The sequence below is a fragment of the Pristiophorus japonicus genome, chromosome X (assembly GCF_044704955.1).
Source record: "Pristiophorus japonicus isolate sPriJap1 chromosome X, sPriJap1.hap1, whole genome shotgun sequence".
NCBI classification, from domain to species: Eukaryota; Metazoa; Chordata; class Chondrichthyes; family Pristiophoridae; genus Pristiophorus; species Pristiophorus japonicus.
Window position 1 is genome coordinate 4,020,186 of NC_092010.1, and position 24,872 is coordinate 4,045,057.

The 24,872-nt window shown below is 51.4% G+C and overlaps 1 protein-coding gene across 1 annotated transcript in view; it reads left to right on the forward strand.

Moving 5' to 3' along the window:
• lipeb (lipase, hormone-sensitive b) overlaps positions 1-24,872 on the forward strand; it is a 170,495-nt gene that overhangs the window by 83,635 nt on the left and 61,988 nt on the right. Inside the window, exons 3-5 of the mRNA XM_070869259.1 lie at positions 8,255-8,345; positions 17,420-17,446; positions 24,660-24,805. Of these exons, the coding sequence (XP_070725360.1) occupies positions 8,255-8,345; positions 17,420-17,446; positions 24,660-24,805 (264 nt within the window). The remainder of the gene's footprint in view (positions 1-8,254; positions 8,346-17,419; positions 17,447-24,659; positions 24,806-24,872) is intronic.

The following is a 24,872-nucleotide window of genomic DNA, read 5'->3' on the forward strand; positions in this document are numbered from 1 at the left end:
GTTGGATGTAAACCATCTTTGTCTACTCTGTACCCTAACTACGAGTTTTGAAATGACTCATACTTACGAGCAGACACTTGTACTCTGTGCTTCTCTAGCCATTTGAGGACTTCATTCAATATGTTATTATGAATTTGCCTATTTGGTGTTGAAATTAGTATGTCATCTAAATAACATACTACCCCTTCAATATCTTGCAAAATCTGGTTCATTATCCCTTGGAATATGGCAGGGGCGGAAGACACTCCAAATGGTAGCCTATTAAATTGATCTAGGCGTAGATGGGTATTTATAGTCAAGCATAACTTGAACTCCTCATCTAGTTCAAGCTATAAGTTCAACTTTGAGAAAATCTGACCCCCTGTCAGTGTTGTGAACAAATCTTCTATATTTCGCAATGTATTGGGGACATTAACCTCTAGAACTTGTTTTACGGTTACTTTATAATCCCCACACAATCCTACTTTATCATCGGACTTAGGTACAAAACAATGGGTGTAGCCCAATTACATCAATCTATCTTAGAAATAATGTTCTCAGTCTCTAGACTTTTGAGTTCTTGCTCAACTTTCTCCTTGAGTGCATATGGTACGGAACATGGCTTGCAGTAAACCGATCTAGCGTCCTTCTGTACCCTGACACTTGCCTTGAAGCCTTGGATTGGACTGCCCGGTTTGCAGAACACCTTCGGATAATTCTTGATGACATCATCCTTTGACGCAAATTTCGTTTCAACACACAAAGTCTCACTCCAATCCAGCTTCAGTGACCCCAACTAATTTCTTCCTAGTAAGGCAGGCTTGTCTCCTGCCACTACTATTAGAAGCAAGCTCTGAAATTGATTCTTGTATTTTACCGGTACGGTAATACGACCTACCACCGGAATGTTCTCTCCCGAGTAGCCTCGCAGATCTATCTTGGCTTTCTCCAATGTGAAATCCCGCAATTTGTCGAGGTATAGCGACTCCCGTACTACACTCACGGATGCACCAGTGTCAATTTCCATAGGTATCTTGAATCCTGCAACATCTATGTGGATTATGATACTTTTCGAATCGCCGCCCGTTAACTTCGTGCTCCTGATGACTTTTAACTCTATCATCTCCTCATCCTGCTGTTCTTCCATGCTATGTAGTCTCTGGGGATTTCTACTCATAACTTTGAAAGCTGGTTTACCCTTCAGTCGGCATGCCTTCGCAAGATACCCAGTTTGCCTGCAGAAGAAACACTCTACCTTCACATATGGACAACTTTGAGCAATGTGTTGTCCCAGGCACCGATAGCAGGACATCAATGCTCTGTTCCCATTTCCAGTTTCTGAGACTTTGGGGCCCCACCACCTTTTACTTCGAACCTGCAGGCGATTCACCTCGGTTGTCTAATGACTGAAATTAGCATGAAATTCTTGGGAATATTGGTCGGCTATGCTCATCAACCTAGCTATCTGACAAGCTAAATCAAACATCAAGTTAGGCATCCTCAATAACTTTCTTCGGATCACCCCACAAACAAAGCGGTCACGCAATGCTCAGTTCTGAAAGTTTCCAAAATTACAGTGAATAGATAGCTTTTTTAATGCTACAATGTACTCACTGATATTTTCTTCGGCCTTCTGATTTCGTATTCCGAAATGATAACTTTCAGCCATTTCCAACGGAACGGGACTGCATTGTTGTTCTCACTTCCAGCGTTGTATCGTTTGGCTTGTCAGGCACAAGAAAATTTATCAACGTTTCATACAACTCGGGCCTGGCCTCAGTTAAGAATATAGCTCTTTTCCGTTCCCATACCGCCCGGTTATTATCTTCATTACCAAGAATTTTGATATTATTTGCAGTGAAAAACATTTCTAGCTGATCCACACTCACTTTGAAACTTTCACGGTCGCGTTGAAATTCCCCCAAATGCCCGAAAACTCCCATGGGGTAGCCATTTTGACTCTGGCAGTTTAACCAAGTGTGCTCGTAATTTACCTCGGATTTGTAGCTGTTTCCAAAAACAGAGAAGCTCTCAAAGTCTCTCTGTCGGCTGGCTGAATCCTTCACCAACAAAAATTTCAGCTTTGTATTGGATCCCATTCTCGTCGCCAAATGTCCTATCTTCAGAGAACACACATCACACAGCCTGTAAGATGGAAACTTCCCCTGCGGGTCAGATGACCTGCTCTTTATTAAACAGCACTAGCTGCAGCAACACAAGCATCCCCCGTGTGGAGCTACAGACATTACAAAACACAACGATGACAATTGTAACCGAGGCACGGTGGGGGGGGCGGGTGTAATGTATGCACCTGTGAGCATGCTGACAGGTAGGTTGAGTTGGGAGTGGCTTAACCAGTCACGTGATGTTCACAAGACTCAATAAAACCCCAGCCAGTTGGGTTCGGGGTTTCCACGATGAGGCAAGTGGTTGTGAGCTTGGTGGATGAACCGGTAATGTGTCGTGTGATTGTTAAACCTTTTGCGAATAAACTAACCAGTTCTTAATAGCCATATGTTGCTATGAATTCTTAAGCAAAGAACCCATGAAGCAAATACATTACAGGAAGGGACCTAAAGTTCATATCGTCGTGGCTGACTATGCTGAGAGTCTTGTGCTCTGCTGCTCCCACCCCGCTTTGCTCAGAACACCTCCACGTCACGGATTCCCTTTCATTTTGAAATAATTGGATCCTGTTCACCCAGCCTTCGAGCTTCCATCTCCTCCCGCTCTTCATAACCCAGCGATCCAGTGTACTGATTGCAAGATCGGAAGTAAAAGAACCTAGGGGACCCTGGAAAGACTCAGCAGGTCTCTGGGAACCGCGGAGAAATGCCCACGGTTAGGTGCGGGTGTAACAAGTTAGCCTCAAGTTCTTCTCCGACATTGGTCTGACCGGCTGTGCCGATGGAATGGCCCCTTTGCCATGGATCCCGAGCCACCCATTCCCAGTCTCCCCATAGCTGCCTCAACATGCCCTTCCGCAGACAGAGAATGCCAAGAGGGCCAGTGCATCTCTCCTTGCTGCTCGCCCTCCAGTCCCAGAGTAGGGTACAGACCCACACAGCCTTCTGACTTTTGAATTCATTCTCAGGATGTGGACGTAGCTGGCAAGGCCGGCATTTATTGCCCATCTCCAGTCGACCTAAGAAGGTGTTGGGCCGCCATCTTGAACCGCTGCAGCGGTTTGATGTGACTGAGCTTCCTGCTGGGCCCATTCACAGGGCAGTTGGTGTGGGCTGGACTCACGTATAGACCTGACCGGGTGAGGGTGGTTTCCTTGCTGAGAAAGAACATTAGTGAACCAGTTTGTTTACCGCGACATCCCGACAGCTTCATGGTCGCTCGTTGTCTTTGTTACTAGTCCAGTAACACAAGATAAATATAAGTGTGACTTAGTGGGTAGCACACTCGCCTCTCAGTCAGAAGGTTGTGGGTTCAAGTCCCACTCCAGGGGCTTGCGCACAAAAATCTAGTGTGACACTCCAGTGCAGTACTGAGGGAGCGCTGCACTGTCAGAGGGGCAGTACTGAGGGAGCGCTGCACTGTTGGAGGGGCAGTACTGAGGGAGCGCTGCACTGTCGGAGGGGCAGTACTGAGGGAGCGCTGCACTGTTGGAGGGGCAGTACTGAGGGAGCGCTGCACTGTCGGAGGGGCAGTACTGATGGAGCGCCGCACTGTCGGAGGGGCAGTACTGAGGGAGCGCTGCACTGTCGGAGGGGCAGTACTGAGGATCTACCGCACTGTCGGAGGGGCAGTACTGAGGGAGCGCCGCACTATCGGAGGGGCAGTACTGAGGGAGCGCTGCACTGTCGGAGGGGCAGTACTGAGTGAATACTGCACTGTCGGAGGGGCAGTACTGAGGGAGCGCCGCACTATCGGAGGGGCAGGACTGAGGGAGCGCCGCACTGTCGGAGGGGCAGTACTGAGGGAATACTGCACTGTCGGAGGGGCAGGACTGAGGGAGCGCTGCACTGTCGGAGGGGCAGTACTGAGGGAGCGCCGCACTATCGGAGGGGCAGGACTGAGGGAGCGCCGCACTGTCGGAGGGGCAGTACTGAGGGAGCGCTGCACTGTCGGAGGGGCAGTACTGAGGGAGCGCTGCACTGTCTGAGGGAGCGTTGCACTGTTGGAGGGGCAGCACTGAAGGAGTGTTGCACTGTCGGAGGGACAGTACTGAGGGAGTGCCGCACTGTCAGAGGTGACGTCGTTCGGATGAGACGTTAAACCGAAGCACCATCTGCTCTCTCAGGTGGACGTAAAAGATCCACGGCACTATTTTGAAGAAGAGCAGGGGAGTTACCCCCAGTGTCCTGGGGCCAATATTTATCCCCCAATCAACATAACAAAAACACATGATCTGGTCATTATCACATTGCTGTGTGTGGGAGCTTGCTGTGTGAAAGTAGCCTGCCGCGTTTCCCACATTACAACAGTGACTACACTCCAAGTACTTCATTGGCTGTAAAACGCTTCGAGACGTCCGGTGGTCGTGAAAGGCACTACATAAATCCAAGTCTTTCTTTCTTTATAAGATAGTGCCACCAATAAATCCAAGAGGATATTCAGGAGAAACCCAGAGAGTGGTGAGAATGTGGAACTCGCTACCACAGGGAGTAGTTGAGGGGAAAGTGGATAAGCACATGAGGGAGAAAGGAATTGAAGGATGTGTTGATGCGGTGAGCTGAAGAGGGGTAGGAGGAGACCTGTGTATAACCAGTGTACGCCCGTACTCAGAGGCAAGAGTGAGCCACCGTTTAGTTGTGTATCCACAGCATAACTGAAACTGCCTATTTCCACCTCCGTAACATCACCCGTCTCCACCCTGCCTCAGCTCATCTGCTGCTGAAACCCTCATCCCTGCCTTTGTTACCTCCAGACTTGACTATTCCGACTCACTCTTGGCTGGCCACCCACATTCTACCCGATGTAAACTGGAGGTGATCCAAAACTCGGCAGCCCCTGTCCTAACTCGCACCAAGTCCCACTCACCCATCACCCCCTGTGTTCACCAACCTTCATTGGCTCCCGGTTAAGCAACGCCTCGATTTCAAGATTCTCATCCTTGTTTTCAAAACCCTCCATGGCCCTCGCCCCTCCCTATCTCTGTAATCTCCAGCCCCACAACCCCCCGAGATGTCTGCACTCCACTAATTCTGCCCTCCTGAGCATCCCTGATTATAATCGCTCCACCATCGGTGGCCATGCCTTCGGCTGCCTGGGCCCCAAGCTCTGGAACTCCCTCCCTAAACCTCTCCACCTCTCTACCTCTCTTTCCTCCTTTGAGACGCTCCTTAAAACCGACCTTCGTCACCTGCGCTGATTTCTCCTCATGCAACTCGCTGTCAAATTTTTATCTTGTAACACTCCTGTGAGGCACCTTGGGAGGTTTGAGTACGTTGGAGGCGCTATACAAATACAAGTTGTTGATTCCCTCTGTATCCATAAGGTGCTGACGTTCCACTCATTACCTCTCTGTACACTTCCTTCTCACTTTCCCCTGGCTCCATCACCTTGCATACTGATGACCCTTTGATTCTATTTGTTGACTCACTTCAAATGCCCTTCAGCCTGCAGTCGTGTCACTCTGTGTTTACTGGCACTGCAAATCACTTTAACAATCGTTTGTGATTCACCTCCATGATTTCTGCATCCTGTTTAGAACATGTACAGCCGCAGCTTATGGGAACACAGGAACAGGAGGAGGCCCAGTCAGCCCCTCGAGCGTGTTACACAGGAACAGGAGGAGGCCCATTCAGCCCCTTGAGCCTGTCCCACAGGAACAGGAGGAGGCCCATTCAGCCCCTCGAGCCTGTTACACAGGAACAGGAGGAGGCCCATTCAGCCCCTCGAGCCTGTTACACAGGAACAGGAGGAGACCCATTCAGCCCCTCGAGCCTGTTACACCATTCAATTAAATCATGGTTGATCTGTATCTTAGTCTCATGTGCCCACCTTGGTTCCGTAATGCTTAATACCCTTACCTAACAAAAATCTACCATTCTCAGTTCTGACATTGTCAACTGACCCCCAGACTCGACAGCTTTTTGTGGAGAGAGTCCCAGATTCCCACCACCTTTGTGTGAAGAAGTGCTTCCTGACATCACCCCTGAACGGCCCAGCTCTAATTTTAAGGTTCTGCCCCTTGTTCTGGACTCCCCCACAGATCCACCCGATCAACTCCATTAATTATCTTCAACACCTCGATTAGATCATCCCTTAATCGTCTAAGCTCGAGGGAATACAAGCCCAGTCTGTGCAACTCGCCCTCATAATTTCGCCCTTTCAGCCTCGGTATCATGAGAGCTGTGGTGATCAGCAGCAAAATCAGGTAGCACTTTTTCACAGGACGATACGAATTGTGAGACAAAAAATGAGCCAGGTTTATCTCCTTGGCCTCCTGCCATCCCATAGTTGCATTGTACAACGATAGCAGAGTTGCTGACTATTGATAGAAATGTCAGGAAGCATTTCTTCACACAAAGGTGATGGGAGTCTGGAATCTGAGCCCAGGCCAATATATCTCACCTGAGGTGCGGGGCCCAGACTGAATACAAAGGTTGATTGCTATGATTCATCAGCAACTCCGCTATCGTTGTCCAATGCAACTGTGGGATGACAGAAGACCAAGGAGATAAACCTGGCTCATTTTTTGTCTCACAATTCGTATCGTCCTGTGAAAAAGTGCTACCTGATTTTGCTGCTGATCGCCCCAGCTCTCATTGGAAGATTGTGCCCCTTGAACTTGGTTGCCCCACCACAGAAAGTAGCTTCCCTGGACCTCCCCATCCAATCCATTTAATAGAATCGGGACTTGCCCCACAGTGCACCCTCTGTGAATAGGCCCTTTCCCCACAGTGCACCCTCTGTGAATGGGCCCTTTCCCCACAGTGCACCCTCTGTGAATGGGCCCTAACCCCACAGTGCACCCTCTGTGAATGGGCCCTTTCCCCACAGTGCACCCTCTGTGAATGGGCCCTTTCCCCACAGTGCACCCTCTGTGAATGGGCCCTTCCCCCACAGTGCACCCTCTGTGAATGGGCCCTTTCCCCACAGTGCACCCTCTGTGAATGGGCCCTAACCCCACAGTGCACCCTCTGTGAATGGGCCCTTGCCCCACAGTACACCCTCTGTGAATAGGCCCTAACCCCACAGTGCACCCTCTGTGAATGGGCCCTTCCCCCACAGTGCACCCTCTGTGAATGGGCCTTTCCCCCACAATGCACCCTCTGTGAATGGGCCCTTCCCCCACAGTGCACCCTCTGTGAATGGGCCCTTCCCCCACAGTGCACCCTCTGTGAATGGGCCTTTCCCCCACAGTGCACCCTCTGTGAATGGGCCCTTCCCCCACAGTGCACCCTCTGTGAATGGGCCTTTCCCCCACAGTGCACCCTCTGTGAATGGGCCCTTTCCCCACAGTGCACCCTCTGTGAATGGGCCCTTTCCCCACAGTGCACCCTCTGTGAATGGGCCCTTTCCCCACAGCCTGCCCTCTGTGAATGGGCCCTTCCCCCACAGTGCACCCTCTGTGAATGGGCCCTTTCCCCACAGTGCACCCTCTGTGAATGGGCCCTTTCCCCACAGCCTGCCCTCTGTGAATGGGCCCTTCCCCCACATTGCACCCTCTGTGAATGGGCCCTTTCCCCACAGTGCACCCTCTGTGAATGGGCTCTTTCCCCACAGCCTGCCCTCTGTGAATGGGCCCTTCCCCCACAGTGCACCCTCTGTGAATGGGCCCTTTCCCCACAGTGCACCCTCTGTGAATGGGCCCTTTCCCCACAGCCTGCCCTCTGTGAATGGGCCCTTCCCCCACAGTGCACCCTCTGTGAATGGACCCTTTCCCCACAGTGCACCCTCTGTGAATGGACCCTTTCCCCACAGCCTGCCCTCTGTGAATGGGCCCTTTCCCCACAGTGCACCTTCTGTGAATGGACCATTTCCCCACAGTACACCCTCTGTGAATGGGCCCTTTCCCCACAGTGTACCCTCTGTGAATGGGCCCTTTCCCCACAGCCTGCCCTCTGTGAATGGGCCCTTTCCCCACAGTGTACCCTCTGTGAATGGGCCCTAACCCCACAGCCTGCCCTCTGTGAATGGGCCCAATCCCCACAGCCTGCCCTCTGTGAATGGGCCCTTTCCCCACAGCCTGCCCTCTCAGTAATTGAGCTATTTGCATTGCTAACCATTTCTGCACAGGGCCGGCTTACCCTGTCATCTCCTAGCAGCATTTCAGTTGCTTGGGTTACTTCTGACCTTCGCCTCTTGTTCCTTGCAGTTTACCCCTGCGATCCGCCCCTTCCTACAAACCATCTCAATCGGCCTGGTCTCGTTTGGGGAAAACTACAGAAAACATGAAACCAGCCTGGGTAAGAAGCGCGTGTTGGCTCGCAAGTCTGTTCTCACGTGTATGTGGTTGTGCACTTAGTTTGCACATGTGTGCTTGTGCACGTGTGTGTGTGTGTGTCACCCATGTCTTCAGTGTTGCATGTGTGTGTGTGTGTGTGTCACCCATGTCTTCAGTGTTGCATGTGTGTGTGTGTTTGCATGTGTGTGTGTGTTGCATGTGTGTGTGTGTTGCATGTGTGGCTGCACACGTGTGTGTTTGCTGTGTGTGCTGCCTCCATTGTGTGTGTGTGTGTGTTTGCTGTGTGTGTATGTGTCCGTGTGTGTGTGTGTCTGTGTCTATCTATGTGTGTGTCTATCTATCTGTGTGTTTGTGTGTGTGTGTCTGTGTCTATCTGCGTGTCTGTGTCATAGAAACATAAAACATAGAAAATAGGTGCAGGAGTAGGCCATTCGGCCCTTCGAGCCTGTACCACCAGTCAATATGATCATGGCTGATCACGCAACTTCAGTACCCCATTCCTGCTTTTTCTCCATACCCCTTGATCCCTCTAGCCGTAAGGGCCACATCTAACTCCCTTTTGAATATATATGTCTTTCTGTGTGTGTGTGTCTATCGATGTGTATGTGTGTGTCTATCTGTGTGTATGTGTGTGTCTATCTGTATGTGTGTGTGTGTGTCTATCTGTATGTGTGTGTGTGTGTTTGCTGTGTGCTGTCTCCTTTGTGTGTCTGTGTGTGTGTCTGTCTGTGTGTGTGCGTGCCTGTGTGTGTGTCTCTATCTGTGTGTGTGTGTCTGTCTGTGTGTGTGTCTGTCTGTCTGTGTGTGTGTGTGTCTATCTGTGTCTGTCTGTGTGTGTGTCTCTATCTGTGTGTGTGTGTCTGTCTGTGTGTGTGTGTGTGTGTCTATCTGTGTGTGTGTGTGTGTCTCTATCTGTGTGTGTGTGTCTGTCTGTCTGTGTGTGTGTGTGTCTCTATCTGTGTGTGTGTGTCTGTCTGTGTGTGTGTGTGTGTGTCTATCTGTGCGTCATCGCCCCAACCCTCTTCTCGATCTTTCTCGCCACCATGCTCCACCTCACAGTCAACAAGCTCTCCGCTGGAGTGGAACTAAACTATAGAACCAGTGGGAACCTGTTCAACCTGCACCATCTCCAGGCCAGATCCAAAACCACCCCAACCTCTGTCGTCGAGCTACAGTACGCGGATGACGCCTGCATCTGTGCACATACAGAGGCTGCACTCCAGGACATAGTCGACATATTTACTGAGGCGTACGAATGCATGGTCCTTACACTAAACATCCGCAAGACAAAGGTCCTCCACCAGCCTGTCCTCACCGCACAGCACTGCCCCCCAGTCATCAAAATCCACGGCGCGGCTCTGGACACCGTGGACAACTTCCCATATCTCGGGAGCCTCCTATCAACAAGAGCAGGCATCGACGATGAGATTCAACATCGCCTTCAGTGCGCCAGTGCAGCCTTCGGCCTCCTGAGGAAAAGAGTGTTTGAAGACCAGGCCCTCAAAACTGCCACCAAGCTCATGGTCTACAGGGCTGTAGTAATACCCGCCCTCCTGTATGGCTCAGAGACATGGACCATGGACAGTAGCTGATACGTCCTTACTACACAGTATAAATGCACACGAGGCCCATGCTTGAGAGAAGGTCAGTCTGTGACCTGTCCTTTATTCCTTAACACTCAAGTCATAAAGGTGGGTGGAGCTTCCCCTTTTATACCTGAAGGTCCAGGTTAGGAGTGTCTCCCACCTAGTGGTCATTGTTCTCACGGTGTACAACTTAGGTCAGATTATACATGGGTTACAATGCTGGTTGAATACATGACATCACCTCCCCGCCAAAGTCTTATTGGGATCACAGGTTGAGTCTCTGGTGGTTTACGCTCCCTTGTAGAGCACCTGAGTTGGGGCTCCGGTTGTTTGGCGCTGGCCTGAGTGTCTGCTGTTTGCAGTGCCTCAGGCCTGTCCGGACTGCCCACAGTGACTGGGCTCTCCTCCCTTTGGTTCCGGTGTTCGGTCACCTGTGGTGGAGTGAACTCTACATCGCGTTCTTCCTCTGCTCCTTCTATGGGGTTGCTGAACCTCCTTTTTGTTTGATCCACGTGTTTGCGGCAGATTTGTCCATTGGTAAGTTTAACTACCAGAATCCTATTTCCCTCTTTCACAGTCAATCACAGTGCCAGCGAGCCATTTGTTCCCTGCAGCGTAATTGAGGACAAAAACAGGATCATTTACATCAATACATCGCGCCCTCACATTCCTGTCATGGTAGTCATATTGTGGCTGGCGCCTGCTCTCGACAATTTCTTTCATGGTGGGGTGTATAAGGAATAGCCGGGTTTTGAGCGTCCTTTTCATTAGCAGCTCTGCGGGTGGAACCCCTGTGAGCGAGTGTGGTCGGGGTCTATAGGCCAACAGGAGGCGTGATAAGCGGGTTTGTAGGGAACCCCCTTGGATTCTGAGCATCCCCTGTTTGATTATCTGCACTGCTCGTTCTGCCTGGCCGTTTGAGGCCGGCTTGAACGGTGCCGTTCTGACATGGTTAATTCCATTGCCTGCCATGAAGTCTTGGAATTCAGTGCTTGTGAAGCACGGGCCATTGTCGCTGACCAAGACGTCTGGTAGACCGTGGGCGGCGAACATTGCCCGTAGACTTTCTACCGTGGCAGAGGCTGTGCTTGAATTTAACATGACACACTCGATCCATTTGGAGTAGGCGCCTACTACAACCAAAAATATTTTTCCCATGAAAGGACCTGCGTAGTCCACATGGATGCGTGACCAAGGCTTGGCGGGCCATGGCCAGGGGCTAAGGGGGGCTTCCCTGGGCGCATTGCCCAGCTGGGCACATGTGTTGCACCTGCGAACACAAAGTTCCAGATCTGCGTCTATCCTGGCCACCAAACGTGTGACCTGGCAATTGCCTTCATCATGACAATGCTCGGGTGCTCATTGTGGAGTTCTCTGATGAACACCTCTCTGCCCATCTGGGGCATGACTACGTGGTTTCCCCACAGTAGGCAATCGGCCTGAATCGAGAGTTCATCCCTGCGCCTGTGAAATGGTTTAAATTCCTCAGGGCATGCCCTGTACGTGGCTGCCCAGTCCCCATTCAGGAAACATTTCTTGACTAGAGACAATAGCGGGTCTCTATTTGTCCAGACTTTAATCTGACGGGCTGTCACGGGTGAGCCTTCACTTCCGAAAGCTTCAACAGCCATGACCATCTCAGCAGCATGCTCGGTAGCCCCCTCAGTGGTGGCTCGTGGGAGCCTGCTGAGTGCATCGGCGCAGTTTTCGGTGTCCGGTCTGTGCCAAATTGTATAGTCATAGGCGGCTAACGTGAGTGCCCACCTCTGTATGTGGGCCTATGCGTTTGTATTTATGGCCTTGTTGTCGGTCAAAAGGGACGTTAGGGGTTTGTGATCTGTCTCCAGCTCAAATTTCCTGCCAAACAGGTACTGGTGCATTTTCTTTACAGCATATACACATGCGAGCGCCTCCTTTTCTACCATCTCATAACCCCTTTCTGCCTGGGACAGACTCCTGGAGGCATAAGCTACCGGCTGTAACTGACCCTTGGCATTGACATGCTGCAACACACACCCGACACCATAGGACGACGCATCGCACGTTAACACACGTTTCTTACATGGGTCGTATAGTGTTAACAGAGTGTTGGAACATAACAAATTGCATGCTCTATTAAAAGCCCTTTCTTGGCTGTCCCCCCAGACCCATTCGCAACCTTTGTGTAGAAGCACGTGTAGCGGCTCTAGCAGCATGCTCAATTTGGGAAGAAAGTTACCAAAATAGTTCAGGAGCCCCAGGAACGAATGCAGCTCCGTCATGTTACGGGGTCTGGGTGCTCTCTGGATCGCTTCCGTCTTGGATGCAGAAGGGCTGATCCCATCTGCTGCTACCCTCATCCCCAGGAATTCTACCTCTGGAGCTAGGAAGACGCACTTCGCCTTTTTCAGTCGCAGCCCTACCCAGTCCGGTCTGCGTAGCACCTCCTCCAGGTTGTGGAGGTGTTCTTCAGTATCGTAACCCGTGATGAGGATGTCGTCCTGAAAAACCACCGTCCCTGGAATCGACTTGAGGAGGCTTTCCATATTTCGTTGGAAGATCGCGGCGGCCGAGCGAATCCCGAACGGACATCTGTTGTACTCAAACAACCCCTTGTGTGTCGTGATGGTGGTCAGCTTCTTCGACTCACTCGCCAGCTCCTGGGTCATGTAAGCTGAGGTCAGGTCCAATTTTGAAAAAGGTTTGCCACCGCAAAGAGGTCCTCAGCTCTCAGTAGCGGGTACTGGTCTTGGAGTGACACCCGATTGATGGTGGCCTTGTAATCACCACATATCCTGACCGACCCATCCGTCTTGAGCACCGGCACGATCGGGCTCGCCCAGTCACTGAATTCGACTGGCGAGATGATACCTTCCCTCAGCAGGCGGTCCAATTCGTCTTCTATCTTTTCCCGCATCACGTACAGCACCGCTCTGGCCTTGTGGTGTACTGGCCTAGCGTCCGGGTTTATGTGAATCACTACCTTGGCCCCCATGAAAGTGCCGATGCCGGGTTGAAATAATGAGTCAAATTTGTCGAGGATCTGTGAGCAAGATACTCGCTCCACAGAGGAAATTGCATTGACATCGCCCCATTTCCAGTTCATGACAGCAAGCCAACTCCTCCCCAGTAGTGCGGGACTGTCCCCTGTTCTCCGAATCTTTGTGGGTCACGACTACCGTGGCGCTGCCTAGCACCGGAATGATCTGCTTTGTGTAAGTTCGTAGCTGTGCGTCAATTGGCGATAATTTTGGCCTCCTGGCCTTGGATGCCCACAACTTTTCGAACTGTTTGATACCCATCAGGGACTGTCTGGCCCCCGTGTCTAGCTCCATTGATACTGGGATGCCATTGAGGAGCACTTTCATCATTATCGGTGGCGTCCTGGTGTATGAACTGTATACGTGCTCCAGATGAACTCGCTGAACTTCAGCTTCCAGTGATTTCCTCCAGCGTTCACTTCTGCAATTTCTGCAGGTATTTTGCTCATCTCTGCAAACTCCGGCTGAGTGTGTGCCTCCACGCCTCCAACATGAGCTGTTGTTTGAAACAAAAGGTCCCTTGCCAGTCGATCGTCCCTGACTGCCCCTGTGACTGTCCTTGAGTGCGCCATTAACAGGTGTTGATGGCCCCATTACTGGCCGCATTGTCCCTTGCAATGGCGTGAATCGCCGTTCAGCTTGCCATTGTCTCTGTCGAACTCCCCCTCTGGGTTCGACTACATGTTGGGGCATGCCTGACTGCCCTTGTCTGCCTGGAGAACTGTGTGCTGCTTTAACAATGTTGAATCTCTGTCCCAACCATTCCTTAACACAGTACCTCTCGTCTGTTCTGCTAGTGGCCATGCTCGCGTGGTTTAAATCCCAGTTTCTTGTCGCCATTGACACGTCCTTACTACACAGTATAAATGCACACGAGGCCCATGCTTGAGAGAAGGTCAGTCTGTGACCTGTCCTTTATTCCTTAGCACTCAAATCATGAAGATGGGTGGAGCTTCCCCTTTTATACCTGATGGTCCAGGTTAGGAGTGTCTCCCACCTAGTGGTCATTGTTCTCGCAGTGTACAACTTAGGTCAGATTATACATGGGTTACAATGCTGGTTGAATACATGACAGTAGCCACCTCAAGTTGTTGGAGAAATATCACCAACGATGTCTCCGCAAGATCCTACAAATCCCCTGGGAGGACAGACGCACCAACATCAGCGTCCTCATCCAGGCCAACATCCCCAGCATTGAAGCACTGACCACACTTGACCAGCTCCGCTGGGCAGGCCACATTGTACGCATGCCAGACACGAGACTCCCAAAGCAAGTGCTCTACTCAAAGCTCCTTCACGGCAAACGAGCCAAAGGTGGGCAGAGGAAACGTTACAGGGACACCCTCAAAGCCTTCTTGATAAAGTGCAACATCCCCACTGACACCCGGGAGTCCCTGACCAAAGACCGTCCTAAGTGGAGGAAGTGCATCCAAGAGGGCGCTGAGCACCTCGCGTCTCAACGCCGAGAGCATGCAGAAATCAAGCGCAGGCAGCGGAAAGAGCGTGCGGCAAACCTGTCCCACCCACCCCTTCCCTCAACAAATATCTGTCCCACCTGTGACAGAGTCTGTAGCTCTCGTATTGGACTGTTCAGCCACCAAAGAATTCACTTCAGGAGTGGAAGCAAGTCTTTCTCGATTCCGAGGGACTGCCTGTGATGATGATGTGTGTGTGTTTCTATCTGTGTGTGTGTATGTCTATCTGTGTGTGTGTCTGTCTGTGTGTTTGTGTATGTGTATGTCTATCTACGTCTGTGTGTGTGTGTGTTTGCTGTGTGTGTGTGCAGTGTGTGTTTGCTGTGTGCTGTTTCCATTGGTGTGTGTTTATCTGTGTGTGTGTGTTTGCTGTCTGTGTGTGTTTGTTGTCTGTGTATTTGCGTGTGTGTTTGCTGTGTGTGTTTGCTGTGTATGTATGTGTGCGTGTGTGTTTGCTGTGTGTGTGCACGTGTGTTTGCTCTGTGTGTGTTTGCTGTGTGTGTGTGCGTGTGTTTGCTGTCTGTATGTATTTGCTGTCTGCGTGTGTTTGCTGTGTGAGTATGTGTGTGCGTGAGTGTCTGTGTGCGTGTGTGTTTGCTGTGTGTGTGTGTGTTTGCTGTGTGTATGCGTGTGTGTTTGCTGTGTGTGTGTGTGTGTTTGCTGTGTGTATGCGTGTGTGTTTGCTGTGTGTGCTGTGTGTGTGTGTATGCGTGTGTGTTTGCTGTGTGTGCTTGTGTTTGCTGTCTGTATGTGTTTGCTGTTTGCGTGTGTGTTTGCTGTCTGTGTGCATGTGTGTGTGAGTGTGTGTGTTTGCTGTATGTGTGCGTGTGAGTGTGTGTTTGCTGTCTGTGTGTGTTTGCTGTCTGTGTGTGTGTCTGTGTGCGTGTGTGTGAGTGTGTGTGTGCGTGTTTGCTGTCTGTGTGTGTGTTTGTGTGTGTGTGTTTGCTGTCTGTGTGTGTTTGCTGTGTGTGTGTTTGTTGTCTGTGTGTGTGTGTGTGAGTGTGTGTGTGTGTTTGCTGTCTGTGTGTGTGTTTGCTGTCTGTGTGCGTGTGAGTGTGTTTGCTGTCTGTGTGTGTGTGTGTGTTTGCTGTCTGTGTGAGTGTGTGTGTGTGTGTGTGTATGTGTGTGTGTGTGTTTGCTGTCTGTGTGAGTGTGTGTGTGTGTGTGTGTGTATGTGTGAGTGTGTGTGTGTGTGTGTATGTGTGAGTGTGTGTGTGTGTGTGTGTGTATGTGTGTGTGTGTGTGTGTTTGCTGTCTGTGTGTGTTTGCTGTGTTTCTATCTCCATTTATGTGCGAGTGTGTTTTTGGTTCTTGTTATTAAAGAGACAAACTCCAGTGGTCAAACTGTGGCTGAATACCAAAAGCCCGCCAGTATCGATTGATAAACCCGCTGCGGGTGCTCAAACACTCCCTTACAGTCTGAAACCACAACGCCCACAGGAGGTTCCCTGGACCTGGGTGTCTGGCCTGTTTACCAGCCCCCTCTATCCTGCATCCACAGGCCTGCCAAGCACAGCCTGCTCCGGACCTGACCAGCACGCTAGCTTCTGGCTGCTCCATTTCATCGCTCGGAGGGCAGGCTTGGAGCTCCAGTAGCTGAAAGCGGATAATTCAGGGACATCATTTATTGTGTGCCTGCTGGACCCCACAGCAATAGGAACTCGCTCCCTCTGGGCTCCTGGTCCCCATAGTGATAGGAACTCTCTCCCTCTGGGCCACTGACTTCCTCCTTCTGATGACTTTCTGGTGACCCCTTTGGGAAAGTGCGGGAAGGTGACCGTGATGGCCTCCATTGTCAAATAGCCTGTGGATGCTCATAGTCTGGGCTGAGGTATGGAGCATGGGTACTTGAGCAGAGGAAGGAGGATTCTTCCGAGTTCATTTTTGAAATCATCCAATGGAACAGTGTACATGATCTAACCCTGTGCTGTACCTGCCCTGGGAGTGTTTGATGGGACAGTGTAGAGGGAGCTTTACTCTGTATCTAACCCCCTGTACCTGCCCTGGGAGTGTTTGATGGGACAGTGTAAAGGGAGCTTTACTCTGTATCTAACCCCCTGTACCTGCCCTGGGAGTGTTTGATGGGACAGTGTAGAGGGAGCTTTACTCTGTATCTAACCCGTGCTGTACCTACCCTGGGAGTGTTTGATGGGACAGTGTAGAGGGAGCTTTACTCTGTATCTAACCCGTGCTGTACCTACCCTGGGAGTGTTTGATGGGACAGTGTAGAGGGAGCTTTACTCTGTATCTAACCCCCTGTACCTGCCCTGGGAGTGTTTGATGGGACAGTGTAGAGGGAGCTTTACTCTGTATCTAACCCCGTGCTGTACCTGCCCTGGGAGTGTTTGATGGGACAGTGTAGAGGGAGCTTTACTCTGTATCTAACCCCCTGTACCTGCCCTGGGAGTGTTTGATGGGACAGTGTAGAGGGAGCTTTACTCTGTATCTAACCCCCTGTACTTGCCCTGGGAGTGTTTGATGAGACAGTGTAGAGAGAGCTTTACTCTGTATCTAACCTGTGCTGTACCTGCCCTGGGAGTGTTTGATGGGACAGTGTAGAGGGAGCTTTACTCTGTATCTAACCCGTGCTGTACCTGCCCTGGGAGTGTTTGATGGGACAGTGTAGAGGGAGCTTTACTCTGTATCTAACCCGTGCTGTACCTACCCTGGGAGTGTTTGATAGGACAGTGTAGAGGGAGCTTTACTCTGTATCTAACCCCTGTACCTGCCCTGGGAGTGTTTGATGGGACAGTGTAGAGGGAGCTTTACTCTGTATCTAACCCCCTGTACCTGCCCTGGGAGTGTTGAATGGGACAGTATAGAGGGAGCTTTACTCTGTATGTAACACATCCTAGGAGTGTTTGATGAAACAGTTTCACTCCCAGCTCAAAGTTCATGCGATGTATTTGAATAAAATGGAGAGGGAGCTTTGGCAAGGAGTGCAGAGTAACATTGAAACGCTTTGTTTCTGTTTTAACCTCATGCCTTCACTAGTGGAAGCAAGTAGCTTACCACAGTACGGTGAGTACGTCTCCTTTATTTCTATCAAAATAAATGCTTTGATGCTGTGACACAGTGTAAGCCAATACTTAAATCAGGAGGAAAGCCTGGGGGAGTTCTACTATAAAATACAGCCCCCCTCCTAGTCAGAAGGTCGTGGGTTCAAGTCCCTCTCAAGAGACCTGAGCCCATAATGTAGGCTGACACTCCCAGTGAAGTGCGGAGGGAGCGCTGCGTTGCTGGGAATGCTAGCCTTTGGATAAGACGTGGGTGTTTCCCCAGTTCTACATGGGCTGGGGGGGGGGAACCTTGGCCCGGGACACACACTCCCCACTGACTCCGTCCACCTCCGCAGCTTCTCTCCCACTGAGCCAGGCTGTTTGGTAATCTTCAACTGGCAATTGAGGCTGACCCGCGCTTTAAACTGCTTGCTTCCATCTCCGCCACGATTGTGGAAGGTAACCACTCGGAGGCACGGGTGCTCTGTGATATGAGAAATCTTTAATACAAGCATGGAGGGGAGAGCCTTTCACCGCAGCGAAGACTCTCAAAATTCCAATAGTGTGCTCACTCAATTATCCACGATCAGGAGGAAGTAAAACTCCACAGTTGACAAAGACAAGCCCATATAAGGGTGACAGCTCCTTGACCATTGACTAACGCTCACGTAAACTTAAACAAACATTTGCCACACCTCCACCACAATCCCTCACCGCTATTCCGCTACAAAAACACTCGCCGCACCTCCGCCACGATCTCCCTCCGCACCAAACATTCGCCGAACCTCCGTCACGCTCACCCACCAAATCTCAGCCACGATCCCTCATCACTCCTCCGCCCCGATCACTCGTCGCAAATCCGTGGCGGAGGTACGGCGAATTCGGGTACTGGGCCCAGAAGAGCCGAGGGCCCAGGGGCAGCACGGGCCAGCCCACAGTGGGATATGTGTGTGCGCACTGGGTCCGTGCAGCAGAACAGGTCTCCAGTCGTCCTGGCTAACCCTTGCCACTGGATAAAGTCCTAGCTTTGTTGAGCCCGTGTGGTGGCTGGTGTGCAATGGTCACCACACGTTAAAAAAATCCACACACAGGCATCTTCCACCCCCTCAATTGGAGTTCAGGACGAGAACATCGGGTCCTTCATTGAAACATCTGTGAACTCTTGTGGAAGCAAGTCACCCTCGTTCAAGGCACATGAAATTTAAACAGGTGTCTCTTATTATCTCGATTGTGTCGGCCTCAAGGTATTTATGGTCACCTTTCCTTCCCCTTATCTCTACCCAATCGTTAATTGTCCCTTGTTTCAGGGTTTTAGAAACCTGTTTATGTCTTACCTTCTGAAGTCCGTGGTTTTAACGTTTTTAGCTTACATATGGCCCAGCTTCCCATCACGCCTTGCGGTTACAATGGCTTATTACTGACGTGGCCACTGACATCTTTAAAAGATCATACTGACTTACACGTGATGGAATAATACTTGATACTCATCACATTAAACATCACCAGGTCGCCACATCAGTCACATTCCCCAATCTCCTCCCGAACCCTTCAGACACTCAAACCTTTGCATGTTGGGGGAAAATGAGGAGATTTATTTTTTACACAGTGAATTGTTGTGATCTAGAACGCGCTGCCTGAAAGGGCGGTGGGAGCAGATTCAATAGCAACTTTCAAAAGGGAATTGGATAAATAATTGACAAAGAGAAGTGTGCCGGGCTGTGGGGAAAGAGCAGGGGGGAGTGGGACTGATTGGATCGTTCTGTCACAGAGCCGGCACAGTCTCGATGGGCCGAATGGCCTCCTTCTGTGCTGTATGATTCAATGTGCCCATGTCACCTCCAGACACGACTATGCCATCCCTCTGCTTTCCAGCTTCCTCCCACCCTGAACTCCTAACTCCTCTAAAACTCTGCCACACACTAGCTGTCCTGAGCTAAACCCAACTCGCCCATCACCCCACCCTGACTGAGCCGCACCAGCACTCCATCACCCGCAGATTCAATTCAGAACTGTTCTGCTCAGCCGTCAGCTCCGACATAGTCGCTCGCTTTCTGCAACCTCCTCTGCATCTCCCTCTCCACCTTTAACAACCTCCTCTCACCTTCCCTGCCTCTGCATCTCCCTCTCCACCTTTAACAACCTCCTCTCACCTTCCCTGCCTCTGCATCTCCCTCTCCACCTTTAACAACCTCCTCTCACCTTCCCTGCCTCTGCATCTCCCTCTCCACCTTTAACAACCTCCTGTCACCTTCCCTGCCTCTGCATCTCCCTCTCCACCTTTAACAACCTCCTCTCACCTTCCCTGCCTCTGCATCTCCCTCTCCACCTTTAACAACCTCCTGTCACCTTCCCTGCCTCTGCATCTCCCTCTCCACCTTTAACAACCCCCTCGGAGCCCAGCGCTTCCATCCACCCCCACTCACGCTCATCTCTTCCTTCCTTTTCTCACTGGCCATCTTCATTGTGCTTCTCTCAAATTGCCGTCAAACTGTTTGTGTTAGAAACACTGTATACGTGCAGGTTGTTACTGGGAACACAGGAAGAGGAGGAGGCCATTCAACCCCTCGAGCCTGTTCCGCCATTCGGTTACATCCACCTGCAGTTACCTGGTTTCTCTCTCCCACCCTTCATAAATAATGGAGTGACATTTGCAATCAAATTCCTGAATCTAGAGAGTTCTGGCCTCTGCAGTTTATTTGTCAACTACTTTTAATACCCTGGCGTGTAAACCATCAGGTCCTGGCGATTTGTCTATCATAACTTCCATTATTTTCTCCATCACCATTTTTCTAAACATGAAATTCCGCTTCTTGCTTTATTTTGGTCCCCTTGCACCAATGGTGTTTTGCCCTCCATTGTGAAATCGGATGCAAAGTTCTCATTTAACAAGTCCGCCAGTTCCTTATTGTGGACAGAATCATAGAACAGTAGGAGGCCGTTCGGCCCGTCGAGTCTGCGCCGGCTCCTTCGAAGAGCAATCCAGTTAGTCCCCCTCCCCTGCTCTTTCCCCGTACCCCTGCAACTTTTTCTCCTTCAAGCATTTATCGGATTCCCTTGTGAAGTCGACGATTGACTCTGTATCCCCCCACCCTATCAGCACATTCCAAATCCCAACCACTCGCTGCGTAAAAAGGGTTTTCCTCGTGTTGCCTGAGGTTCATTGTAAAGCACTCTGGGAAGTCTTCCTACACATCTCTGACATCTTCTTCATCTCTTCTCATCTTGCTGGTATCCTGCAGCATTGACAGCATCGACACATCGCAAAGACAAAAAAGTCCAAAATAGTGTTTTATGGTTATCATTTAAAAATCTTAATTTGCTTTATGGGATCACATGAACATCATATCTGCTATAACAGCTACACAACTGTAACGTCCCAAATCCGGAACGCCGAAAACCAGAATTGTCCGACAACCCGACATTTTGCGCACAGCTGATGGAGTCGTCCGGAATCATTGTCCCATAACCCCAAATCCGGCACGGATTTAGTCGAGGATTCCGGATTTCAGACGAGAAAATCAAGTCTGAAATCCGGAATCCTCGACCAAATCCGTGCCAGCTTTTGGGTTTTGCCGGATTTCGGAGCCCGGCACGGATTCGGTCCCGAAGATTCCGGATTTCGGACGTTGTACCTGTATATGGTTTGGTCTTCATTGATTGAAGCCAGCATATTATGGCAGTGGACGGGCTGAACATTAGGACATCCTGGGCGGTCTGCAATACAGTTGCTTAAAACATTGCTCAATCTGTAGCTGTAGAGAGTCGACTTGTATGGAGGTGAAAGCGAGAATAATGGAAAGGAGTGAAAGACGGTGAGGAGTAATGCACGAAATGAGGCGGATACAGTATGGATTACAGTATCATCTCCGCCTATCTTTAAGGGGCCCACATTTCACTCTTTCTCTTAATATGTTGATTAAAACCTTTACTGTTAGCCTTGATATCCCTTGCAGGTTTTTTCTGTTATCCTTTTTTGCACCTCTTAACGCTTTCTTTCTATCCCTCTGTTGCTTTTTATAGCTCTCCCAGTCCGCTGGATTTCCACTGCTCCTTGCTTTTGTGTAAGCCTTTTCGTTTCATTTGTTGCTTCATTTGTTGACCATGTTTTGCTTAACTCCACAAACAGAGCCTTTGGGGCCGAAATTCGGTCCCGCGGTGTTTGAGGCGGTGTCGGTGCCCGAGTGTTGATTTTACCGCCGGGCGTCAGGCACAGGCTCCAACTGGCAAATTCCGTTTTTACGCCCAAAGATGAGAGAGCAACGCTAAAAGGTGGTGTTGCACACTCACCCTGGGGCGGGAGCTCAGGGGGCTGGCTGAATCTTGCATCAGGAGGCTGCCGCCATGCTAGAAAACAAAACGGGAAGGGAAAAACCCCTCAAACATCACACAAACTTCCCCACTGTTCCAACTAATGAAAACAAGATAAAAGAAATAACGAAAAAAACCACTGAGCTTGATCTCTGGGCGATTCCGCCTGAGCCCCGCGATGTTCCCTCCCACCTTTCCCAGGAAGTTCGGACGCCTTCCCGCGAGGCCTGCGCACAAACTGCGGATATCGTGGGAGCGGCGCCAAGAGGGCGCTGCACGCTGGCCGACGTCACCACGCGGGCGGCGTGAGACCGCGCAGCGTTACCTCTGGGCCCCTCCGCGGCGTCCACGGCCAAACCTCTCCCGAGCCGTGGACGCCACACTCCACCGACGGGCCATTGCCACACGTTAGCCGGCCAGCACCGGTGATAACGGGCAGCGTTAGAAAGGGAACTGCGACCCCTTTGAACTTTCGGCGAACGTGCTGACTTTGTATTGCACTAAATACATTGAATGCCTCCCACTGTCTGTGAATCGAGCCATTTCTCATCCCTTCGAAGTCCGCCTTGCGCCTAAACCCTTGGGGCTCGAAATTCACGCATGTACCGTTTTACCGCTGGGTGTTGGGCACAGCCTCAGTCCTAAATTCAGATTGTACGCCCAACACCCAGAGAGCAGCGCTAAACAGCGGCACTGCACACTCCTCCTCGGGCGGGGGGGCTCAGGAGGCCCACTGAATTCCCCACGGGAGACTGCCGCTGTGCTGGAAACAAAACGTCTCCGATCCACACACACACACACACACACACACACTTCCCCGCTCTTAAAACTAATGAAAACATGCCGAAATAAATAAAGAGGAAAAACTTGCCTTCCTTTCTGGGCGATTCCGCCCGAGATCCGATCTGTAACGGCAGCTTTTTCCTGGCTGTACGGCAGCCGTACAAAGCACATGTCGCGACAGACGTGCCAAAGAGGCGATGCACGCTGGAAAACCGCCTCTCCCGTCTCCCCCTCAAACTTAATACCACATTCGATTATACGGCGGTCACTCTTGGCAAGATGTTGCCTTACCGTCAGACTGTTAATGAATTATGGTCCGTTCCTCACTAAATCCCGTGCGGCCTGTTCCCTTGTGGGTTCCAAAACAAATCGTTCCAGAAAACCATCCCGAGTACACGCTAGAAATTCGTGAAAATTAACGTTTATTCTCGACGCTATATTTTTTTCTGCCTGCTTCGCTGATCTCGGCTACTATATCACTGCTGTCAGGAGGTCTGTTCACAACTCCCACCACAGACTTGCATCCTTCACTGTTCCTTAATTCCTTAATCCTCCTCCTCTTGCTGCTCCAGTGCAGCAAAACACACAGCAGTGTAACCAGAGTACTGGTGGACGGCTGCAAGTAATGGTGAACCATTGCACTATCTAATCATTGTGTGATGAGAGAGGTGTGATAATGTAATCGCAGGATCACATAATGGGGAAAGTGTTTCTGATGGCTGAGATACCCGCAGGTTCCTTATTCCAGTGTCGGCCAGTGACCAGTGGGTAGCACTCTCTCGCCTCTGAGTCAGAAGATCGTGGGTTCGAGTCCCACTCCAGAGACCTGAACCCATAATGCAGTCCGATGCTCGCAGTGCCAGTACTGAGGGAGCGCCGCACTGTCGGACGGGTAGTGCTGAGGGAGCGCCGCACTATCGGAGGGGCAGTGCTGAGGGAGTGCTGCGCTGTCGGAGGGGCAGTACTGAGGGAGTGCCGCACTGTCTGAGGGGCAGTACTGAGGGAATGCCGCACTGTCGGAAGGGCAGTGCTGAGGGAGTGCCGCACTGTCGGAGGGGCAGTACTGAGGGAGCGCCGCACTGTCGGAGGGGCAGTACTGAGGGAGTGCTGCACTGTCGGAGAGGCAGTACTGAGGGAGTGTTGCGCTGTCGGAGGGGCAGTACTGAGGGAGTGCTACTGTAGGAGGGGCAGTACTGAGGGAGTGCTGCACTGTCGGAGGGGCAGTACTGAGGGAGTGCCGCACTGTCGGAAGGGCAGTGCTGAGGGAGTGCCGCACTGTCGGAGGGGCAGTACTGAGGAAGTGCTGCACTGTCAGAGGGGCAGTACTGAGAGAGCACCGCACTGTCGGAGGGGCAGTACTGAGGGAGTGCTGCACTGTGGGAGGGGCAGTGCTGAGGGAGTGCCGCACTGTCGGAGGGGCAGTACTGAGGGAGTGCTGCACTGTGGGAGGGGCAGTACTGAGGGAGTGCCGCACTGTGGGAGGGGCAGTACTGAGAGAGCGCCGCACTGTGGGAGGGGCAGTACTGAGGGAGTGCCGCACTGTGGGAGGGGCAGTGCTGAGGGAGTGCCGCAATGTCGGAGGGGCAGTACTGAGGAAGTGCTGCACTGTTGGAGGGGCAGTATTGAGGGAGCGCCGCACTGTCGGAGGGGCAGTACTGAGGGAGTGCTGTACTGTGGGAGGGGCAGTACTGAGGGAGTGCTGCACTGGCGGAGGGCAGTACTGAGAGAGCACTGCACTCTCGGTGACATCCTTCAGATGAGACGTTAAATCGAGGCCCCGTCTGCTCTCTTAGGCGGATGTAAACGATCCCATGGCCTCAATTCGAAGAAGAGTAGTGGAGTTTTTCCCGGTATCGTGGATCAATATTTATCCCTCAACCAACATCACTAAATACAGATGGTCATTATCACAGGGCTGTGTGTGGGAGCTTGCTGTGCGCATATAGGCTGCCGCGTTTCCCACATTACAACAGTGACCATGCTCCAAAAGGTCCTTCATTGGCCATGAAGCTCTTTTGGGCGTCTCTGGTGGTGAAAGGGGCTGTAGAAATGGGAGTTCTCACTGACGGCTGGGATATCAGGAGGCTCCTTATTGAAGTCCCTGGGATTCGCAGCTCAACTTGTTGCTTTGTTTCCTCCCTCAGGCGTTGCTGCCACCTCCATCTTCACCAGCGGGAAATACGCCATCGACCCCGAGCTTCGCGGCTCCGAGTTTGAGCGGCTTACCCAGAACCTGGACGTGCATTTCTGGAAGGCCTTCTGGAACATCACCGAAACCGAGGTGTTGGCAGTAAGTGCCCGCGCTCCCTGAAACCCATGGCCTGTTCTTCCCCCGGCAACCCAGGGCCCCTGCTCCC